The 22,107-nt window shown below is 37.9% G+C and overlaps 1 protein-coding gene across 2 annotated transcripts; it reads left to right on the forward strand.

The window, feature by feature from the left end:
* Window positions 1-19,909, forward strand: LOC107781482 (uncharacterized). Of its 2 annotated transcripts, XM_075254028.1 has the most exons (16): window positions 240-4,233; window positions 4,721-4,895; window positions 5,379-5,455; window positions 5,546-5,623; window positions 5,744-5,968; window positions 6,095-6,144; window positions 6,471-6,584; window positions 7,058-7,125; window positions 16,681-17,156; window positions 17,285-17,755; window positions 17,875-18,060; window positions 18,144-18,799; window positions 18,877-18,958; window positions 19,046-19,118; window positions 19,510-19,570; window positions 19,652-19,909. In XM_075254028.1, exons 3-10 carry the CDS (start codon window positions 5,417-5,419, stop codon window positions 17,522-17,524), a joined length of 1,290 nt encoding a protein of 429 aa, XP_075110129.1. In that variant the 5' UTR covers window positions 240-4,233; window positions 4,721-4,895; window positions 5,379-5,416; the 3' UTR covers window positions 17,525-17,755; window positions 17,875-18,060; window positions 18,144-18,799; window positions 18,877-18,958; window positions 19,046-19,118; window positions 19,510-19,570; window positions 19,652-19,909. The 2 variants fall into 2 exon arrangements, with proteins under 2 accessions (XP_075110130.1, XP_075110129.1); XM_075254029.1 differs by having other exon boundaries at window positions 1-805; window positions 18,144-18,958.
* The last annotated feature ends 2,198 nt before the right edge of the window (window positions 19,910-22,107 follow it).

Below are 22,107 nucleotides of genomic sequence, written 5' to 3' on the forward strand. Positions count from 1 at the left end.
GAGAAATAATTTAAAAACCTAGAAAAAAGATTGTAGAGATTTGGGAAAAATTCTTGAAAGATTTTCGAATTCTAACAAAAAGAAAATAAAAGTCTATTTTTAGGATAATGGTTGGACCATTAGAACACAGAGAAATCATTAAATGTTAAATTTAGGTTATTTGTGCCAAATGCTAAAAGATAAGCTATCTTCTGCCAATTAGGACTAAATTGTTATGCAATGCCAAATCCTCTTAATTCATGTGCAGACCAGAAGATAACACTTTCCCAAATCTAGAACCTCTGTTTCCATCTGCTCCTTCTGTCCGACCAACACAGCAGCTCGAAAGTACCTCCTTGCCGGAAAAAATGGTACATTCTCAATCGGAAGCAGATGATGAAGCGGAACCTTCACAAAGAATTGTCTCCCTACTTCGAAAACTTCAGCCAACACCAGAGAGATCTTTGGTAAGCCACTATGATACTGATTGCTCCTCCCACTCTTTCAACGAAACTCTCTCACTTCCATGGCATGAGGAAGGCTCTTCTTCCCACTCAATTCACACCCCGGAAGTGATTGAGACTTCACAGTGGACCAAAATTCACATGACAAAGGCATGCAAAGCATTTGGAATCAACGTCATCGGGTTCGAGCATGAGCTGTTAGAAATGATAATGAGGATGGAGCAACGAAGGAGATTTCAGCTGCAACAAAAAGAGTCAGGAAGTAAATCAAATGGGAAAACAAAATCAAAAACAGAAAAGGAGTTGGGAAAACTCAAATGTTTGATCAACTACGAGGGTGGATACAACCGAGAAGGGGACAGGTACTGCAAAACTCCTCCTAAATGAACATAAAAATTCTCAGTTGGAATGTGCGGGGGTTAAATGAAAGTGAAAAAAAGGAAACAATAAAATCTCTCATTAGTGGCTGGAAAGTAGATATCATATGCCTTCAAGAAACCAAAATTGAGGACTGGACATCAATGCTAACCTATCAAGTTTGGGGCAATAGATGGTTAGGTTGGGCAGAACTTAAGTCTATTAGAACTAGAGGAGGAATGGTAATTATGTGGGATAAAAGGAATTGGAACTGCACTGAAGTGCAACAGGGCGTTTACACCCTCTTATGTTTCCTAGAAAGTACACAGGAGAACTTTCGATGGGCTTTCACTGGGGTGTATGGTCCCCATTCTAATCCAGAAAGGGAGGATTTTTGGCAAGAGTTAGCTGCAGTTAGGGGCCTCTGGGATGAGTCTTGGGTAGTAGGTGGAGACTTCAATGTTTGTAGAAGGGAAAGTGAAAGGCTAAATTGCACACGTAGGTCCAAGGCAATGAAAGATTTCTCTGAAGCAATAGAGGACTTGGGGATAATTGATCTTCCACTCCATGGGGCAATCTACACCTGGGCTAGAGGGGAAAATTCAGACCAAGCTTCAAGAATAGACAAATTCTTGATCTCCCAAGAATGGAATGAAAGCTTCAAGGCAGTAAAACAACTGGCACTACCAAAGGTGATATCTGATCACAGGCCCTTCCTACTAGAGAATGGAGACTGGGAACCTAACACTTCCTACTTCAAGTTTGAGAACATGTGGCTTCATGCTGAGGGTTTCCTTGAGAATGTCAAAGATTGGTGGAATAGCTACTCAGTCAATGGGAGCCCTGACTTCGTTTTAGTGCAGAAATTGAAGCTTCTCAAGAAAGATATCTCAATCTGGAATAAGGAAGTTTTTGGGAAGATTGAAGTGATGAAAAGCAAAGCTCTTCCTTCTCAAAAAAAAAAAGCAAAGCTCTTGATGAACTAATGCAATTGGAGCAAGCTTCTGAAACAAGAACTTTATCATTAGCTGAGCTTACTAAGATGCTAGATCTAAAGATGGAGATCAAAAGAATTGCAAAGGCCGAAGAAACCTCATGGAGGCAGAAATCCAGGTGTTTATGGCTTAAAGAAGGAGATAGAAACACAAAATACTTCCAAAAAATAGCAAACTCTAATAAGAGGTACAATCACATCAGCAAACTCAAAATTGGGAATGAAGTCATTGAAAAGAAGGAGCATATCAGACGGGAAATCCTAGACTTCTATGGAAAACTTTACACAGAGAATGAACATTGGAGGCCCACAGCAGATTTTGAAAATTTGAGCACCATCACAGAGGAGGACAGTAGGGAGCTGGAGAAGCCACTTGAGGAGGAAGAAATTCTGGAAACTATCAGGTCTTGTGCCCCTGATAAGGCACCTGGACATGATGGTTACACCATGGCATTTTATCAGAAGGCCTGGGAGATCATCAAGGCTGATGTAATAAATTCCATGAATCATTTTCATCAGAATTGCCATATGGTTAAGTCTAGCAATGCCTCATTCATTGCTCTTATCCCCAAAAAGAAAGGAGCCATTGAACTTAAGGATTTCAGACCAATAAGCCTCATTGGTAGTGTCTACAAAATCACTGCAAAGCTACTAGCAGAGAGGATCAAAAAGGCGATTGGGAAGCTCATCTCCGGGCACCAGAATGCATTCATAAAAGGGAGGCAAATCACAGATGCTTCCTTAATTGCAAATGAAGTACTAGATTGGAGGTTGAAGAGTGGTGAATCTGGTATTCTCTGCAAGCTGGATATAGAAAAGGCATTTGACCAACTCAATTGGCATTATCTCATCTCACGCTGGCAAGTACAATTCTGATATCAAAACTGTCAAGTACTCAATTTTGATAAACTCACGCCCAGTCGGTTTCTTCTCCCCCCAAAAACGGACTCGGGCAAGGGGATCCTCTCTCCCTTTTCTATTCATTTTGGCCATGGAAGGCCTAAGCCAGATGCTGGACAAAGCAAAAAACCTTCAATGGATAAGAGGGTTTGATGTGGGGAGAGCTCCAGGGAATGTCATCACTGTCTCTCATTTGCTTTACGCAGATGATACCCTTATATTCTGTGGAGCAGAGGAATCTCAGGTGCTACACCTGAATCTAACACTTACTATGTTTCAGATACTGTCAGGACTTCACATTAATATGCTGAAAAGCATAATTTATCCTGTCAACACAGTGGACAATTTGGAGAATCTAGCAGGAATTCTTTGTTGCAGCACAGGATCCTTCCCAGCCACTTACCTGGGCCTCCCATTGGGTGCAAAGTTCAAATCCTCTGAAGTGTGGAATGGTATCATTGAAAAGGTTGAGAAGAAGCTGGCAGCTTGGCAAGTACAGTATTTATCCATGGGAGGCAGGGTGGCACTCATCAGTAGTGTCTTGGACAGTATCCCAACCTATACTATGTCTCTATTCAGTATTCCTAAGAAATCACTACAACATTTGGATAGGTTAAGCAGAAACTTCCTTTGGAAAGGTAATAGTGAAGATCACAAGTTTCATCTGGTTAAGTGGGCCAAGGTCACACAGCCTAACACTATGGGTGGTCTAGGCATCAGAAACTTAGCTGTCCATAATAAATGTATGCTGTTGAAATGGTTATGGAGATATAGTCAAGAAGGGCCAGCATTATGGAAGGAAGTAGTGACTGCAAAACATGGATCACTCGATCACTGGTGTACCAGAACCTCAAGAGCACCACATGGTGTTGGTCCTTGGAAGAACATCAGCAAATTATGGGAAGAGTTCTTCAGAAATTGCAGCCTCAGATTTGGGAATGCTGGAAAGATAAATGGCTACGCCATACCATTGCAGGAGGAATATCCCAACCTATTCCTTATATCTACCAACCAGGACTCTCTCATATCCCATTACAGAGAAGGAAACTCTTGGAACCCAATCTTCAGAAGAAACATGCAAGACTGGGAAATCGAAGAGCTACTCAACTTGATGGCTAGATTGGGAAGCATCACCTATAATCACCAAGCAGCTGACACTTTGAGATGGGAGGTAGAACCAGATGGCCAATACTCAGTTAAATCAGGGTACTTATTCTATTGCGCTCAGAATGAAATGGTGGACAACTGGCCTTGGAAGCTTATATGGAGAACAAAAGCACCCCCAAAGGTGATTTGTTTCGGTTGGATTGCACTTTATGAAGCATGTTTGACCCAAGACAACTTAGCTAGAAGATCTTTCCACTTGGCAAATAGATGCCACATGTGCATGCAAAATGAAGAAACAACCAGGCACCTTCTACTACACTGCCCAGTTTCAGCAGATCTATGGAACATGTTTTTGTCTCTTTTTGGAATGGACTGGGACAATGCCTGGAAGTTTAAAGGAAGCCTTTTTGAACTGGAATAGTTGGAAAGTTGGTACAACCATCAAGAAAATCTGGAAACTAATCCCTTTCTGTATTTTTTGGTGTATTTGGAATGAGAGGAATAGGAGATGTTTTGATGGAATAGCAACTCCAAACCACTTCCTTAAGGCTAAATGTCTTTTACTTTTGTACAGTTGGAGTACCTTAACACCTGTAAACTCCCCTGACAATTTTTTGGACTTTGTTAGCTCTTTAACATTAGTATAGGACTCTTTGTACTGGAGCTAACAAATCTTTTGTATCTATATTTTTGCATCTTCGTGATGCCATTTATAATATCTCTTACATTATCAAAAAAAATATCTACTTAAAAATCTTTTAGTTGAAAGATCATTTCCTTTGACCTCCGGGAAGCAAAGTAGGAAAATTGTTTTGAGGTAAAGGAGGGATAATATATCTTGTCTCTCACCTTTAAGGTTGCTAATGGTTAGATTTGGACACACCTTTTTTGCGCTTTCTGAATTCTAAATCCTCTGCAGGCATACTTTCCTCCTATCAACCAATCAGACGGTCTGCCAATAAGGATTCAGGATATAAAAGGTAAAGAGTGGATATTTCAGTTCAGATTTTGGCCAAATAACAACAGTCAGATGTATGTTCTGGAGGCTGTCACTCCTTGCATACAAAACATGCAATTGCAAGCTGGTGATACTGGTAAGTTTCTTCATTTGATGTTGTAAGTGTCAGAGTTTCTTTTATGTCCTTTTTCCTCCTTAGTTTCGATTCTGCTGCAAGGTTACCTTCTTTTGTTGTACATCAATGATGCTGCACTTGATATAACCTCCTTAAATGCTTCTTCTTGAATATTATTCTTCTTTTATCCCTTTTTTTCCTCTTCCAAAATCAGGGATAATCTGGTGATAATATATCCTGCTAGTGTTCACTACATCTTATCATGCTTTGGTTCCACTTATGTTAAAAATAGATGAAGTTGATTGTTTTTCAACAGATAAAAATGGAGATAATAATATGAGATCTGTCGATTTGGTACATCTGTCAGATGCATCATATTTGGCACAAATTGCTCTATGCCTTTATTTACATGATCGTTGATTCTTCATTAGACTCACCAGTAGACCGTGTACTTGGAATTAGTGATTTCTAATTATAACAACTAATTGTGGTATTTTATTTCAGTGACATTCAGTTGAATTGATCCTGAAAGAAAGCTTGTTATGGGCTTTCGGAAGGCAACAAACAGTGTTGAGACACAGGTTAGTTAAAGATAATTTGCTTGCCGTACTCAGTTTCCTTCTGTTATTATCTTAATGAATATATCTCCTCTTGTCAATACGCAATCACAGGATCCTCAGTCCTCACACCTCCCCGATGGTAGTGGCTCCGCAGATACTTCATTTACTGGCTTAACTGAAAGCCTTAATGTGAGTAGCTAGTTTAGCCTTTTAGGTATTTTGAGAAAGCTAGTAACACAACATGCTTGCTGCATTGGTTCTACTTTTTCCTTTATGCAAACTCTCTTTGTTTTGGCAAAACATGGAAAGAATGGAGGCAGGACCAGTGCTGATTTTGTGCACCGGCAAGTCCCGGTTTCAGAGAAGAAAAAGACTACAAACATCGGGTCTAAAAATAAGAGGCTTCTCATACATGCTGATGATACCATGGAGCTTAGAATCACGTGGGAAGAATCACAAGAATTGATCCATCCACCTCCAACTACCCAGCCGACTATTCTTGTGATTGAGGACTGTGAATTTGAGGCGTATGATGTAAGCCAACTCAATGTACATTGTATCACACAAATTTTGTTTCTTCCCGTTTGATGTTTCTTCATTTCCTTTCCATCATGATAGAGATTAGTAATTGAAAACTATAATGCTTTCTTTTAACTATAGGAACCACCAGTCTTTGGAAAGCAGACAATATTTGCTTCCCGGCCTTCTGGGTAAGGCAAAGACTCTTGACTATTAAGAAAAGTTTTTTCAACGTTCAGAAAGTTTTCTCATTATACCATTACATTTAGCCTCATTGTTTGTCTATTTTTTTTTTCACGTGCATTGGAGGATGTAGAATCTGAAAAGATCAAGGACAGAAACTATGTGCTTTTTCAATAATATTTGCCTATGCTTTTGCTTCATATCAAAGCTGCCGTTATAGAAAATGAGTGAATTTGCTGCTTCTTATTTCACTGCTAGAAACTGCAAGAATTTTTGTTTGTGGAGTTCAATGAGCTATGATGATTGTTAAGTGGTTGTAGTACCCTTTGTACAGGGACCAGGAACAATGGGCTCAATGTGACAGCTGCTCCAAGTGGCGTAAATTTCCCATGCATGTTCTCCTTCCTCCTAAGTGGACTTGTTCAGACAACATCTGGGACTCAAATAGGTTTGTAATCTTCCATTTTGGATTGTTACTATTTAAGCTTGTTATATGATTCTCACTTATAAATATCACATTGCTGAAATAAAGAAATGTTTTGCTTCTTGCCCATATGGTGAAGTTTCTTAATAGGTAAACCAGAACTCAGCATTGAACCCATCTCAATTAAGAAAAATGTGGATTAAACATTTTATGTGGAATTTTCTTTTTTCCTTTTTGGCTTCTCATATCATTGGCAAGCTTAGCTAACTGGAGCAAGTTGGTGTTAGACCTTTAATTTCTTTTAAGCACGTTTAGTTGTCCAAGATGCCATGTTCTGATGCATCGCTCCGAGATATTTCACCTTTTTTTTTATATGTGTTAGCGGGGGCTCTGCAAACTGATATAAACCTCTACCGGTGTGTACTTATTGACGAAATAAGATATGAAGAAAGGATGCAGTTATCTTACCCATTTTCTGCCAACATTTTTGTTTACAGATGTTCCTGTTCGGCTCCTGAGGAGATTAAAGCAAAGGAACTGGAAGCTTTCTTTAGAGTCAGCAAGGGTATCACATCTTTTCTCCTTGTTTAATAGACTATCTCCCCTACCACCTTTTATTTGTATTTTTAATTTTTCCCTCTTTCAGGAAGAGTGGTTAGACATACTTTAATGGGGAAAATGTGTGAAAAAAGACATTTCAAGTGTTGTGTAAGTATTTGGGACACCATTTTTTATTAACAAAAGGCTGACTAATTAAGAATGATTAGGGGTGGTCTAGGTCAAATTAGAAATAAAAAAGTTTGGGGTAAAATTTAAAATACTAAAAAATAAAAAATAAACCATCTTCTAATCTAACTTTTCCAACTTTTCTCTTTCTTCCCCCCTTTTCAAAACCAGACACGATTTTTCCCCAAACTATTTCCAACTTTTCTCTCAAATTCAAGAGTACTATAGGGCTCCAAAAATCGGCTTTATTTCGTTCAAATTTGCTTTGAAGTCGAGATTCCATCATCAAGGGATGTTTTTTTTTTCTTTTTTCTACCATATTGATAAACCCTAAACTTGTTATTTCAACCCTAAATTGAATTTTTTAGGTGTTTTTGTATCTTCTTGTTGTTGTGTAGTTTTTGTGCCTAATTTCTAGAGTTGTTGTGTAGTGTTAGAAATTTTTGGGAGAGCAAGACAACTAAACAAACACTCAAAAACTCATTATTAAAGAGGTGGAGGAAAGGATGATTTCTATTCAACTTCACTTACTCCAAATGGCTAGCATACATGGGTATTTATAGTAGAGCTCCTACGTGTATCTAGCCTAAACTTCATGTGTACATATTAATTAAGTCCACACATGTACACACTAGTCCATACATGCCTACACTAGTTCACACAAATTCACACATGTCCACACCTTACTCTTTTCTAACTATATGTATGAAAACATTTAATTAATGTAAACAAATCTAAACAAATGTGGACAAATGGAAACAAGTTTATTACTATTTTTAACATCCCCCCTTAAACTTGTTTCATTACTCCAAGCGCCATCCTTAACTTTTGAAAGGCGTCAATCTTCAAAGGCTTGGTGAAAATATCCGCAATTTGATCTCCAGACTTCACATGCTCTAATAAAATAATATCTCGTATCGATATGCTTGCTTCTTTCATGAAATACCGGGTTCTTGGCTAAATCTATAGCCGATTTGTTGTCAACAAAAATCTTTGTAGCATCCTTCTGTGGTTGGTGAAGTTCTTCCAACAAGCTCCTTAGCCAAATTGCATGGCAAACACGCGAACAAGCTGCTACATACTCCGCTTCACAAGTTGACAAAGTCACAATTGGTTGCTTCTTAGAATTCCATGTAAATGCGGAATTTCCAAGAAAGAAAACAAACCCAGTAGTACTTTTCCGATCATCAATATTGTTAGAGATAACTATGTAATTGTCCCACATTGGAATAGGAGTAGTATCCCCTTTGTATAGAGTAGCTATAAATAGCACCTCTTGTATTGCATCACACACAATATCAATATATCATATTTTCTCCCGTGTCTTCTCACATGGTATCAGAGCTATCGTGAGAGATTTATCGCTGTGCATAAATTCCAGCGATTCCGGGAAGTAAAATCAGTCACCGGAACCCCTTTTTTCCGGCGACTTTCAAAGTTGTTTTGCGTCTGCTTTGTCTCGGTCTGTGTTGTGCACAAAATCCAACACTACCACAAGAGTAGTCACTGTTCGGCGACCAAATTCGAGTGAAAATCTCCGGCGGTACTGTAGCTGTCCGTAGAATTGTTTCCCTTGCAATTCCGAGCCTACCCATCCAGGTTACACCAAATTCCGACCACTTTTTTATTTTTCCGGCGTGAATAGTGATTTCAAAAAGTTGACTTCCGGCCATTTTTTGAAAAAGTTCCTTCAGAACAGTTGGGTCTTCTGGTAATTCCGATCCTACCCCTACTGTTTTTATTTCATTCCGACCACTTTGAATATTTTCCGGCTGTAACAGTAACTTTCCAACTGCTACAGTAGTTTACTATTCTGGTTCAGTGTTCCTTACTCTATTTTCAGTGGATTACAGTTGATTATTTCTCTTATTTGGTAATAATTTACATGATGTCTGATGAATAATTCCATGAGAAGACATAAACTGCTGAAACTGAGAAGATACATATTCTAAGGCATTATCACTGCGAAAAATGCGGATAGAGACACCAAATTGGTTTTTGATTTCAGCACAAAAACTCGGGAATATAGAGAATAACTCAGAACGATCTTTCATTAAGAAAAGCCAAGTACATCTTGAGTAATCATCAATAAAGCTAACAAAATAACGAAATCCCAAGGTTGAACTGACTCTACTAGGACCCCATATATCAGAATGAACCAAGGAGAAAACAGACTCTGCATGACTCTCAACACTACGCGTAAAGGAAGCTCGGGTATGTTTCCCAAGCTGACACGACTCACAATCTAATCTAGACAAACTGGATAAACTAGGCACCATCTTTTGAAGTTTGGATAAACTCGGATGTCCTAAACGTCTGTGGATTAGATCTGGAGGATCTGTAACTAGACATGTTGTGGAAGGACTGAGCGAGTTAAGGTAGTAAAGACCTTCTGATTCATGACCTGTACCAATTGTCCGTCCCGTACTGCGGTCCTGCATAATAAAAGAATCATCAATAAAATATATACCACAATTGAGGGCACGAGTCAAACGACTAACAGATGCAAGACTAAAAGGACAACCAGGAACATAAAGAACGGAATCTAGGGTGATAGAAGACAATGGGTTGGCTTGTCCAACTCCTTGTGCCTTAGTTTGACATCCATTGGCTAAAGTAACAGTAGGAAGAGACTGTGAATATACAATATTCGACAAAAGTGATTTATTACCAGAGATATGATCAGAAGCGCCTGAGTCCATGACCCATGGTCCAAGAGTACTAGACTGGGAATTGATGTTTTTGGGTCTAAAAGCATGAGTTCGGGAAACTCTAATGTTATGATTACCTCAGAACCTTTAATGGGAGGTTCAAACTACTTAGCTTGGGCTTCATCTGTCGAGTTGTGGTGTAAAGGTCAAGGTGTGCAAGATCATCTGATTAAACAGTCTAGCGAAGGAGATGAAAAGGCGATAGCGCTTTGGGCAAAAATTGATGCTCAATTATGTAGCATCTTGTGGTGTTCTATTGATTCTAAGTTGATGCCTTTGTTTCGGCCATTCCAGACATGTTATTTGGTTTGGGCAAAGGCTCGTACGTTATACACTAATGATATATCTCGCTTCTATGATGTGATATCACGGATGACAAACTTAAAGAAGCAAGAATTAGATATGTCTACTTACTTGGGTCAGGTACAAGTGGTACATGAGAGCTTGTTCCTCTTCCTTCAGGTAAATCTACCGTTGGTTGTCGTTGGGTTTATGCAGTCAAAGTTGGTCCCGATGGCCAGATTGATCGACTTAAGGCACGTCTTGTTGCCAAAGGATACACTCAAATATTTGGGCTAGATTACAGTGATACCTTCTCTCCAGTGGCTAAAGTGGCATCAGTTCGCCTTTTTCTATCCATGGCTGCAGTTCGTCATTGGCCCCTCTATCAGTTGGACATTAAGAATGCCTTTCTTCATGGTGATCTTGAGGATGAGGTTTATATGGAGCAACCACCTGGTTTTATTGCTCAGGGGGAGTCTCGTGGCCTTGTATGTCGCTTGCGTCGGTCACTTTATGGTCTAAAGCAGTCTCCTCGAGCCTGGTTTGGTAAGTTCAGCACGGTTATCAGGAGTTTGACATGACTCGTAGTGAAGCTGATCACTCTGTGTTTTATTGCCACTCTGCTTCAAGTTTATGTATTTATCTGGTAGTCTATGTTGATGATATTGTTATTAGGGGCAATGATCAGGATGGTATTACTAATCTGAAGCAGCATCTCTTCCAGCACTTTCAAACTAAGGATCTAGGCAGATTGAAGTACTTTCTAGGTATTGAGGTTGCTCAATCTAGCTCAGGTATTGTTATTTCTCAAAGGAAATATGTGTTAGACATTCTTGAGGAAACAGGGATGACAGGTTGCAGACCTGTTGACACGCCGATGGATCCGAATTCTAAACTTCTGCCTGGACAGGGGGAGCCGCTTAGCGATCCTGCAAGCTATAGGAGGCTGATTGGTAAATTAAATTATCTCACAGTGACTAGGCCCGACATTTCTTATCCTGTGAGTGTTGTAAGTCAGTTTATGAATTCTCCCTGTGATAGTCATTGGGATGCAGTTGTCCGCATTATCCGGTATATAAAATCGGCTCCAGGTAAAGGATTACTGTTTGAGGATCGAGGTCATGAGCAGATCGTTGGGTACTCGGATGCTGATTGGGCAGGATCACCTTCTGATAGACGTTCTACGTCAGGATATTGTGTTTTAGTAGGAGGAAATTTGGTGTCCTGGAAAAGTAAGAAATAGAATGTAGTTGCTCGGTCTAGTGCAGAAGCAGAATACCGAGCAATGGCTATGGCAACATGTGAACTAGTCTGGACCAAACAATTGCTCAAGGAGTTGAAATTTGGTGAAATCAGTCGGATGGAACTTGTGTGCGATAATCAAGCTGCACTTCATATTGCATCAAATCCGGTGTTTCATGAGAGAACTAAACACATTGAGATTGATTGTCACTTCGTCAGAGAAAAGATACTCTCAGGAGATATTACTACGAAGTTTGTGAGATCGAATGATCAACTTGCAGATATTTTCACCAAGTCCATCACTAGTCCTCTCATTGATTATATATGTAACAAACTCGGTACATATGATTTATATGCTCCGGCTTGAGGGGGAGTGTTAGAGATAACTATGTAATTGTTCCACATTGGAATAGGAGTAGTATCCCCTTTGTATAGAGTAGCTATAAATAGCACCTCTTGTATTGCATCACACACAATATCAATATATCATATTTTCTCCTGTGCCTTCTCACAAATATCACCAGCCCAGTCACTATCACAATATCCCACGAACTTGGATTCTTTAGAAGATGAATAAAGAATTCCATAATCAAGTGTACCTTTGATGTACCGAAGTATTCTTTTGGCTACCTTTAAGTGCGAGGTAGTAGGAGTTTCCATAAAGCGACTCAGGAGTTCAACTCCAAAAAGAATATCCGGCCTTGTACATGACAGATACCTTAAGCTTCTAATAAGACTCTTGAAAAATGTGGGATTGACTCCATCTACATGCTTGGATATTTTAACTCCACATTCAACGGGGGTGCTTATGGGATTGCAATTCTCCATCTCAAATTTCTTGAGAATTTCCTTTGCATACTCTCCTTGAGAAATAAAAATGACATCCTTCCTATTTCAAGATAGTAGGACATTAGGCCAATGTCCGTCATCTCAAATTCCCTAGCCATTGCTTTCTTGAATTCTTCAAACATCTTTGGATTATTTCCTGTAAATATCAAGTCATCTACATACAAGCAAGCAAGTAAGATGTCACCATTTTTAGCAATCTTTACATAGAGGGCATGTTTATGTGGACACTTAGAAAAACCATTTGCTTGGAAATATTTGTCAATTCTACTATTTCAAGCTCGCAGGGCTTGCTTCAACCCATACAAAGCTTTCTTTAATTTCAAGACTTTATCTTCTTGTCCTTCAACCTTATATCCCGAAGGTTGATCAATATAGACCTCTTCCTCCAATACGCCATTCAAGAAAGCCGACTTCACATCCATTTGATGGATTTTCCATTGATTTTGTGCCGCCAAAGCAATGACAAAGCGAATTGTTTCTAAACGAGCAACCGGCGCAAATACTTCATCATAGTCGATACCGGCCTTTTGCTTGTAGCCTTTAGCTACCAATCTTGTTTTGTACCTTTCTATTTCTCCCTTGGAATTCTTCTTTAGCTTGTACACCCATTTGACTCCAATGGTGCTTTTGCCTTTTGGAAGTGTGACCAACTCCCATGTATCATTCTTTTTTATAGCTTTGATTTCTTCATCCATTGCATCCCTCCATTTGGAATTTTGGCAAGCATCTTCAAAGCTTAGAGGCTCACTGTCCACCGGCAAACAAAAATGAGAAAAATCATACAAGTTATTTCTTACCACTTCCATGATTTCATACAAGTCACAGAGACTTCTACTCCTGTGAGGTGCTTTACTTAAACTTGAGCTTGATTCCCCAACTTCTTGATCTTGTGGCGGAGGTGTTGAAGGTGGTGTGATAGCCTGCTCCCCATCTTCTTCTTCATCATCTTCAAAGAATGGACTAAAAGAGTATTCTTGCTCTTTAGATTTCCACTCCCAAGCATTTTCTTCATCAAACTCAACATCTCTACTGATGGTGACCTTGTCATTTTTTGGGTTATACAATTTATAACCTTTAGAACTTTGATCATAGCCAATGAAGACATACCTCTCACTTTTGTCATCAAGCTTAGACCTCTTCTCATCTAATACATGTGCATATGCGATGCTCCCAAAAACTCGCAAATGAGCAACTTTTGGCTTGAAACCGCTCCATGCCTCTTGTGGTGTTTTCCACGAACACTTTTGGTGTGACACCGATTTGATAAGTACACCGCACAAGCAACAGCTTCAGCCCAGAACTCTTTTGGCATATTTTTGCTCTTCAACATACTCCTCGCCATGTTGAGAATAGTTCGATTCTTTCTCTCCACGACGCCATTTTGCTGTGGTGATCTCGGAACTGTCAAGTAATGACGAATTCCATTTTTCTCACATAAAATCTTGAATTCATTTGAAGTGAATTCTCCACCATTATCGGACCTAAGTGACTTAATTTGATAGCCACTTTGCTTCTCCACCATGCTTTTAAACTTTTTGAAGGTTTCAAACACCTCCGATTTTGCCTTCAAAAAATAAATCCAAGTTTTTCGAGAAAAATCATCAATGAAAAGTAAAAAATAATTACTTTTACCAAGTGAAGATGGCTTGATAGGTCCGCACACATCCATGTGAATTAACTCGAGAGGGCATCTAGCTCTTGTTAAAGACTCCTTAGGAAAGCTTTTCCTTGCTTGCTTTCCAAAGAGACATCCTTCACAAAGTTGGTTGGGATGATCAATTGTTGGCAATCCATTCACCATGCTTTCCTTCTTCATCAACCTTAGGCTATCAAAATTCAAGTGACCAAATCTCATATGCCAAAGCCAAGATGAATCTTTGGCACATGAAAGCAAGCACCTCGGAACATCATTTTGAAGATATAAGATGAACATTTTATTATTAGCCACAGGTACTTTGGCTAACAATCTTCCCTTTTCATCTCTCATATACAACTTTTTGTCTTTCAAATGAATGTCATAATTTTTCTCCAAAAGTTGTCCCAAATTTAAAATATTACTTTTCATCTCCGGCACATACAAAACATTGGAGATTAATGGATGACTTCCATCTTTTAAGCGAATTAAAATCGTACCTTTTCCTTTGATTTGAACTCGTGAAGAGTCTCCAAAAGTGATTGGGCCACCATTCAGCTCCTTGAGCTCCACAAATAAGTTTTTCTTTCTACAAATATGACTACTTGCACCGGAGTCAAGGTACCATTTGTTCTTTTCCACACTTTCTTCTCCTTTGCATGCAAGAAGTAGAGTTGCATCTTCATCTTCATTTTTTCTTTCCACAAAGTTGTTTTTCTCCTCCGAATTATCGTTACATTCCCAGGAAAAATGTCCAAATTTATGACAAGTATAACATTCAACATTCGATTTGTCATACCTTCCTTGATTTTGTCTCCATTCTTTGCCTCTTCCACAACTTCTTCTTTGACTATAGTCTTGGCTTCTATTGTCTCTATTTGGTGGTTGACTACCACCTCTTCCTCCTCTACCACGACCTCTTTGCTGCGAACCACGCTTTTCATTTTTCTCCTTGAAGGAAAGTTTTGCTTGCAACGCCTTTTCAATCGATTCTTCTTTCGGTTTCTTCAATTTTTCTTCATGGGCTTGCAAAGAACTCGAAAGTTCATCTATGGTCATGGTGTCCAAGTCTTTGGACTCTTCAATAGCAACAACAATTCTAGGGATCGTAGTATTTTTGCAACGACCCTATCATCCTTCAACTCTTCACCATATCTTTTCATTTGATTGACAATATCCAAAACTCTTGAAATGTAATCTGAAGCAGATCCATTTTCTTTCATATGCAATGATTCAAACTCTCCTCTTAAGGTCTGGAGACGAACCTTTTTCACTTTGTCCAAACCTTAAAGGAAGTTTGAAGAATGTCCCATGCTTGCTTGGAGGTTGTCGCATTTGCAACCTTCTCGAACATCTTGTCATCCAAACCTTGATGGATGAGAGTGAGTGCCTTTTGATCTTTCTTATTTGTGGCTGCGACATCTTCCGCTTCATCAACTCCAGACTCTACCGGTTCCCAAACATCATAGGCACCAAGCAAGGCTTTCATTTGAATACACCAAGTCTCTTAGTTCTCTTTTGTGAGCATAGGAACTTGGAATGGTGTTCCATTAGTGTTTGTCATCTTTTCTCCAAGTTTGGTTGTCTCTCAACACACCGACTTTGATACCAAATGTTAGAAATTTTTGGGAGAGCAAGACAACTAAACAAACACTCAAAAACTCGCTATTAAAGAGGTGGAGGAAAGGATGATTTCTATTCAACTTCACTTACTCCAAATGGCTAGCATACATGGGTATTTATAGTAGAACTCCTACATGTATCTAGCCTAAACTTCATGTGCACATATTAATTAAGTCCACACATGTACACACTAGTCCATACATGCCTACACTAGTTCACACAAATTCACACGTGTCCACACCTCACTCTTTTCTAACTATGTGTATGAAAACATTAAATTAATGTAAACAAATCTAAACAAATGTGGACAAATGGAAACAAGTTTATTACTATATTTAACATGTAGTTGATATTTTTGACCGAAAATTTGGTATTTTTATGTTGTTTAATTGTAGCCATTGATGTGGTTGTTCCACATGCCCATAAAATTAGTTGTGTGATGTTGAAACAGCGATATTGCTCTATTTTGTCAGTTGAGTGTTTGAAACATCTTAAGATTTTGTTAAATATTCGTGTTGTTGTTGTATGTTGTGAAGTTATTTGCAATATTTATCTAGTTTTGTTAATGATATTTTGAGCTGAGTGTTTGAAACATCTCATTAAGATGTTTGAAGCTTCATATAAGATGTTTAACAATCTATGAGATGTTTCACCAAAAGATACCTGATTATCACAATGTGATAGTTGATTATTTTAGCGATTAATAAAATCATTGATAGAGACGTATAGATAAAGAAGTTTGGAGAATTATAATATGAACATTGCTAGCTTGCTTTCAAACTCCATCTAACTAGCTAGAAACTTAAATTACTATATCTTGGTTAGCATTTATAGATGGCAGAAAATTGATTTTACCTCTTAAGCTCAATCTTGTATGACCATTCAATGCAACACCATTAGAGATGAAGATGTTTGAAACATCTTATATGAGGCTTCAAACATCTCACTGAGATTTTACACCAAAGAATACTTGAATATTTATAGTTTTGTTTTTTTATGTGTTAGGAACAAATTATTTGTTTATTTTATTGATGGTCGTTGTTTGTGTGTGCAGATAAAATGGCAAAGGGATGTGTGTCAAAGACAGGTGGAGGAGGAAGAGATAAATCTCCTTCCAAAAGATCTATCAAAAGAATTAAGACATCTCAGGAGGATGAGCTACAAAAATCAATTGTAGCTGAAGTGGAAGCCAAACCTCTTCAGGTAGTAGAAGTAGTAGAAGGAGAGAATGCTGGAGAAGAAGAAAAAGAGAAAGAAAATGAACAGGAAATTGAGAAAGAGAATACAAAGGAAACAGAGAATGTACTAGGAGGGAATGCTAGAGAAGAGGAAATAGAGAAAGAAAAAGAAGAGGAAAAGGAGGAGACAACAGTTGATGAAGGAGAAGAGGAGACAGATATTGATGATGAAGCATCCGTAGCAAATACTGAAGAAAAAGCTTCAAGAGAAGAAGAAGAAAAAGAAAAAGAGGCAGCGACAAAAAGAAGAAAAAAGAGAAAGAATGATAATGCACCTTCTCAATCTGTTGAGGTAAGCTTAATATGTTTCAAACATCTCTCTGGATGTTTGAAATATTTCCTAGGATGTTTCATCTTTTTAATTATTAAATCAACTATTATTGTGCCTTTGATTAATCAACACCTTTAAATCATGTATAGGATGAGATGCCTGAGGATGAGTTTGACAGTTGCGAGGTTGAAATTTTAAAGCTTCGATCGGAACTTCCACCCTTAAAGTACAAGACATTTTTAGATGATAATGAGACCTTCAACAAGAAGATCACTGTGAGATCCTTATTAGGATTAGCAGGTATGGGGGAGTTCCGAAAGTTGTTGCAGGATGAGGGCCTCAAAAATAAGTTTAGGAGTAGTCCTTTCCGGCATTTTGGATTTGCCTGAGAGGCCACTATTTCAAGCATCTATAGTGCATGCTCTTCTACTCCGTAGAGTATTGTGTGAGAAGACCCAGGAGTTATGGTTTGATTATAAAAGATTACCAGTTTACTTCGGTCTTCGTGAGTTCGCCATAATGACTGGACTCAACTGTGGACATTCTTACACGAATTCGAAGCTTCAAAAGTACCTTCTTGATGGTGAAGAGTTGCGGAAACTTATTGCTAAAGGAAAGAGGTCTGTGACTGGTAAAATAGTGTTTGAGTTTATCAAATGTGAATCCAAAAAAAAATAAAAAAAAATACAAGTATGCATTATGCTTGATTTGGTTTGTCCATTGTATTTTATTGGCAAAGGATTCGAAATGTGGTGTGTCCGAAGCTACCGTCAGATTGGCCTCCACAGAAGAGGCTTTCTACAATTATCCATGGAGCCGAAATTGTTTCAGGTTGACAGTTGATTATCTTATGAAAGATATGAAAGAGCGTCAACAATCTAAGGGTGACTCGTATAACCTCTACGGATTTCCTTGGGCTTTCATGGTAACTAAATAAATCTTGTTCATTATTTCTATTTTAGTTTTATTTATATAATTTTCTATTTACTTTTTTATCACATAATGTAGGCTTGGGCATTTGAAGTCATACCTCAATTGCGGCCAAAAGACTATCCAAAAGAGAGGACATTACTGAGGATGAAGAGGTGGCTATTTGAAAAATTAGAAAAAGACAGGCCTGATCCATTTCATGTCAAAGATCGTCTGGTAAGGCTCATTCTGATAGATGTTTAATGTTTGAAACATCTTTGACACATCCACAGGATGTTTGAAACATATCCGCATGATGTTTGAAACATCTTTCAAAAATCTTCCACAGAATATTTGAAACATCCACGTGATAGCTGAAACATCTTTCAAACAACATGTGGATGTTTTTTATAGTTTGTAGAAGAGTCTGAAGCTATACTAGACCTCTTAGGATCCTTGCAAGTGTTGTATAGGTAAGACACTTGTATTTTGCTTTAATATGGTTGGCCAACACATCTTTAGTACTGATGAATACATTGTTACCTTTATCCAAAAAAAAAATCTATTTCCTATTAATGGTTTTTTTTTCTTCAAGAGACTGTTAGAATAGCACGATCCGTCTTGTTATATGAACTGGAGAATAAACGAATATCCAGCGGTGGATATACTTAGGATCAAGCCAAGTAAAAAGCTTCTTATTTTGGATGTAAATGGTATTTTAGCGGAAATAGTTTCGTTACAAGGTACACTCAAAGGTAACAAAAAATTTCTTTTTAATGCTTTTGAACTTAAGATAAAAATATCTGCATCTAATTGGCCTGCTTTTTACCAGCTTTACAAAGACCCTCTTGCGATGAATTTTTGAAGTTTTGCTTTGAAAATTTTAAAATCGCCATTTGGACTTCTAGGACGCGGTAACCTTCGAGCTTCTATTCTGCAACTTTATTGACTCCAGATGGCTAAAGCACTTCAGTTTATACTTGGATGTTGTAATTTTGCAGGACAAATTTTGATAGTGTACTGTGTGACACGGGAATTTATACTGAGATAACTAAAAACTGTCTATTTACTTGGGTAAGTGAACTTCTTTACGGTATATGTTTGGTTTCTTAAGATCCTCATATTTCAAAGGACTGTTTTGTAGTGTCAAGAGGAGTGTACAAAAATAGAAGAAAGTGTGGAGAACCCATACTGAGTATGTCGCATCCAACACTTTGTTGGTTGATGACTCTCCTTATATGGCATTCCTCAATCCAGAAAGTTTATGGGCTCGAGTTATTCATTTTCTTCAATGATATATTGTGTAAGGCATGTTGAATTGGCTCTTATGTGGAGGTTTGGAAAGGAAAATGGTGGGGGTTTGCTGATGTCTTATGTCGATTTGCTACACTGATCCGTGTTGTTTGTTGAACTTGCTAATTACTCTTTACGTATTATTTCTTGTTTGTGTTATTGTCTAATATAGGCACATACTGCGATATTTCCTCATTCATACCATGGAAGACACAGGAGCGATAATTGTTTAGGTAAGAAATTCAATTTATTGTCTTAAATACTTCAGCAGTTTCTATTCAAATTCATTACATGTCATGGGGAATGGTGAACAGGTACAGGAGGTAGCATAAGAGTTTATTTGGAAAAATTGGTGGAAGCTGATCATGTGCAAGAATTTGTAAGACAAAATCCATTTGTTGGTGGTCAAGAGGCTATTACAGAAAATTCTCGAGAATGGGGGCATTATCACAGAGAAAAATTGGAGAAATTAAGCTAATGTTGAAATTTAGGACATAGTGCCTGATTATTCTGTAAACAATAATTTTACGGCATGTTGGTATTAGTTTTGGCAGCCTTCAGTTACTTAGTAATTTACTACTACCATGGAATACTGGAGCAAATTACGACTTAGGACCTGATCAATTTACGCCAAATTACGACTTAGGACCTGATCAATTTACGCCATGAACAATTAGTAACTTAGTAATTTATTGTTGCCTATAAATTACTATATCAAATAATTGTGTCTGCGTCCTTAAATCGTTGGGTACTTTAAGCCTTAATATTGTTACTAAAACATGTCAACAGTAATATTGCTACTAAACAGATGGTACCTAGACATGGCAATACGGCAGTAATACACTTGGAAATAGGGGAGTAATTTACAACGCCTATAAGTCACTTGAAAAAAAAACAGAAGTTACTGACGGCTGCCAATGTCGTACACCGTTGTTGTCGTTACCATACCAAGTAATCAAATAAGTCCTTTTTTTAACGGTTCAAGTATAAAGGCCAAATTGATCCCTCTACTTTCATTCTTGTCTAACTTAATCCTCTAGCGGTGGGCGTCGGTCCGTTCGGTTCGATTCGGTTTTGTTGAATTTCGGTTCGGTTTATTCGATTTTCGGTTTGTGCTTTTAATAACCAAAATCGAACTGTAATAACTTTGGTTCAATTTTGACTTATTCATGTTCCGTTCGGTTTAGTTGGTTCGTTATTTTGATTTTAAGCCATGGCAAAAATGACAACCAAACAAAAAAATTGTAACGACCCGATCGGTCATTTTGAGCATTTGCACTTTGCTCGGAAGTTTGGGAGCATGATTAGCTTCGTATGATGTATTATGACTTGTGTGAATCGTCGGTTTTGGTTTTCAGGTTATTCGGAATTTGATTTAGAAGAATGAATTTCATGATTTAACCTTTAAAAGTTGGAAGAGTTGACCAAGTTTGATTTTTTAGTATTTGACCTCGGATTGGAGATTTGATAGTTCCGTTAGATCCGGATGGTGATTTTGGACTTGGGCGTATACCCGGATTTGCATTTGGATATTTCTAGAAGTTTTCAGTGCTAATTGGCGAAAGTTGGAAATTTGAAGGTTTGGAAAGTTCATAAGTTTGACCGAGAGTTGACTTTTAGGATATCAGACTGGATTGTGGTTTCGGGAATTGGAATAACGCCGTCATGTCATTTAGGACTTGTGTGCAAAATTTGAGCTCATTCCGAGTTGATTCGATATGTTTCGGCGCGAGTTTTGGAAGTTAAAAGTTCAAAAGTTCATTAAGTTTGATTTGAGGTGCAATTCATTGTTTCGATGTTGTTATGCGTGATTTGAGGCCTCGAATAGGTCTGTGTTATGTTATGAGACTTGTTGGCATGTTTGGACGGGCCCCGAGGGGAGGTATTGGCCGACCGGTATCCTGTTAGCTCTAGCATCAAGGCCATGCACTGGTAACAACCCATCGCCAAGTAGATTGACATTTTCTACTACTATCACAAGTCTGGGTAACAGTTTGTCACCTTGAGGATTGGCGTTGTCAGTTACTCTAGCAGGTGCTACTTCCAGCGCAGTTAGTCTATCCATGATCTGCTCTAGAGCTCCATGTATAGTCGTCTGTGTCTCGTTCAGTTCCCTACAGGTGACTATCAGTTCCTCCATTGCTTCATTGTGTTTTGCCAGCTTTTCATCCATCAACTTCATTTGTGTGCCTTCTGCAATTATTGTGAGCGCCTAATTTTTGACCATATTTAATTTGTTCACTCGCTAGTATTTAAATAGATTTTAAGTTTAATTTTAATATTGTAGTTTTATTTCACCTTTTTATAGGTTTATTTTAGATAATTTAAAAATTGCAAAAAAAAAAAAAGAGTTACATATTTTTGAAGTATTAGTTTTATTTTTTATTTTACAAAGAAAGAAAAAGTTTCAACAAAAAATAGGGGGATATAATTTTATTTAGCTTAGTTTAATTTTAAGTGAGAGGTTTTTGAGAAATAAATATTGAGTATAGTAATTTTACCTTGCTTTTTATTTACTTATTTAGTAGGAGTAGAATTTGTTTTTTAGTAATTATCAAGAAAAGAAAAAAGAGCCAATGAAAAATTGTCACATGGTAAAAGATTCTCTCTTATCATCTAATTCACATGCACTTTCCTAACAATTTCCTATAAATAACACCTACCCTAGATAATTACACTCCTAATCCTTATCTCTTCCACCAATTAATCCCTATACCTACACCTATATATCTACGCACAAAGAGAAAAAAAACAAACTAAGACCTAAAAA

This window comes from Nicotiana tabacum, chromosome 5 (assembly GCF_000715075.1).
Source record: "Nicotiana tabacum cultivar K326 chromosome 5, ASM71507v2, whole genome shotgun sequence".
Classification (NCBI taxonomy): Eukaryota; Viridiplantae; Streptophyta; class Magnoliopsida; order Solanales; family Solanaceae; genus Nicotiana; species Nicotiana tabacum.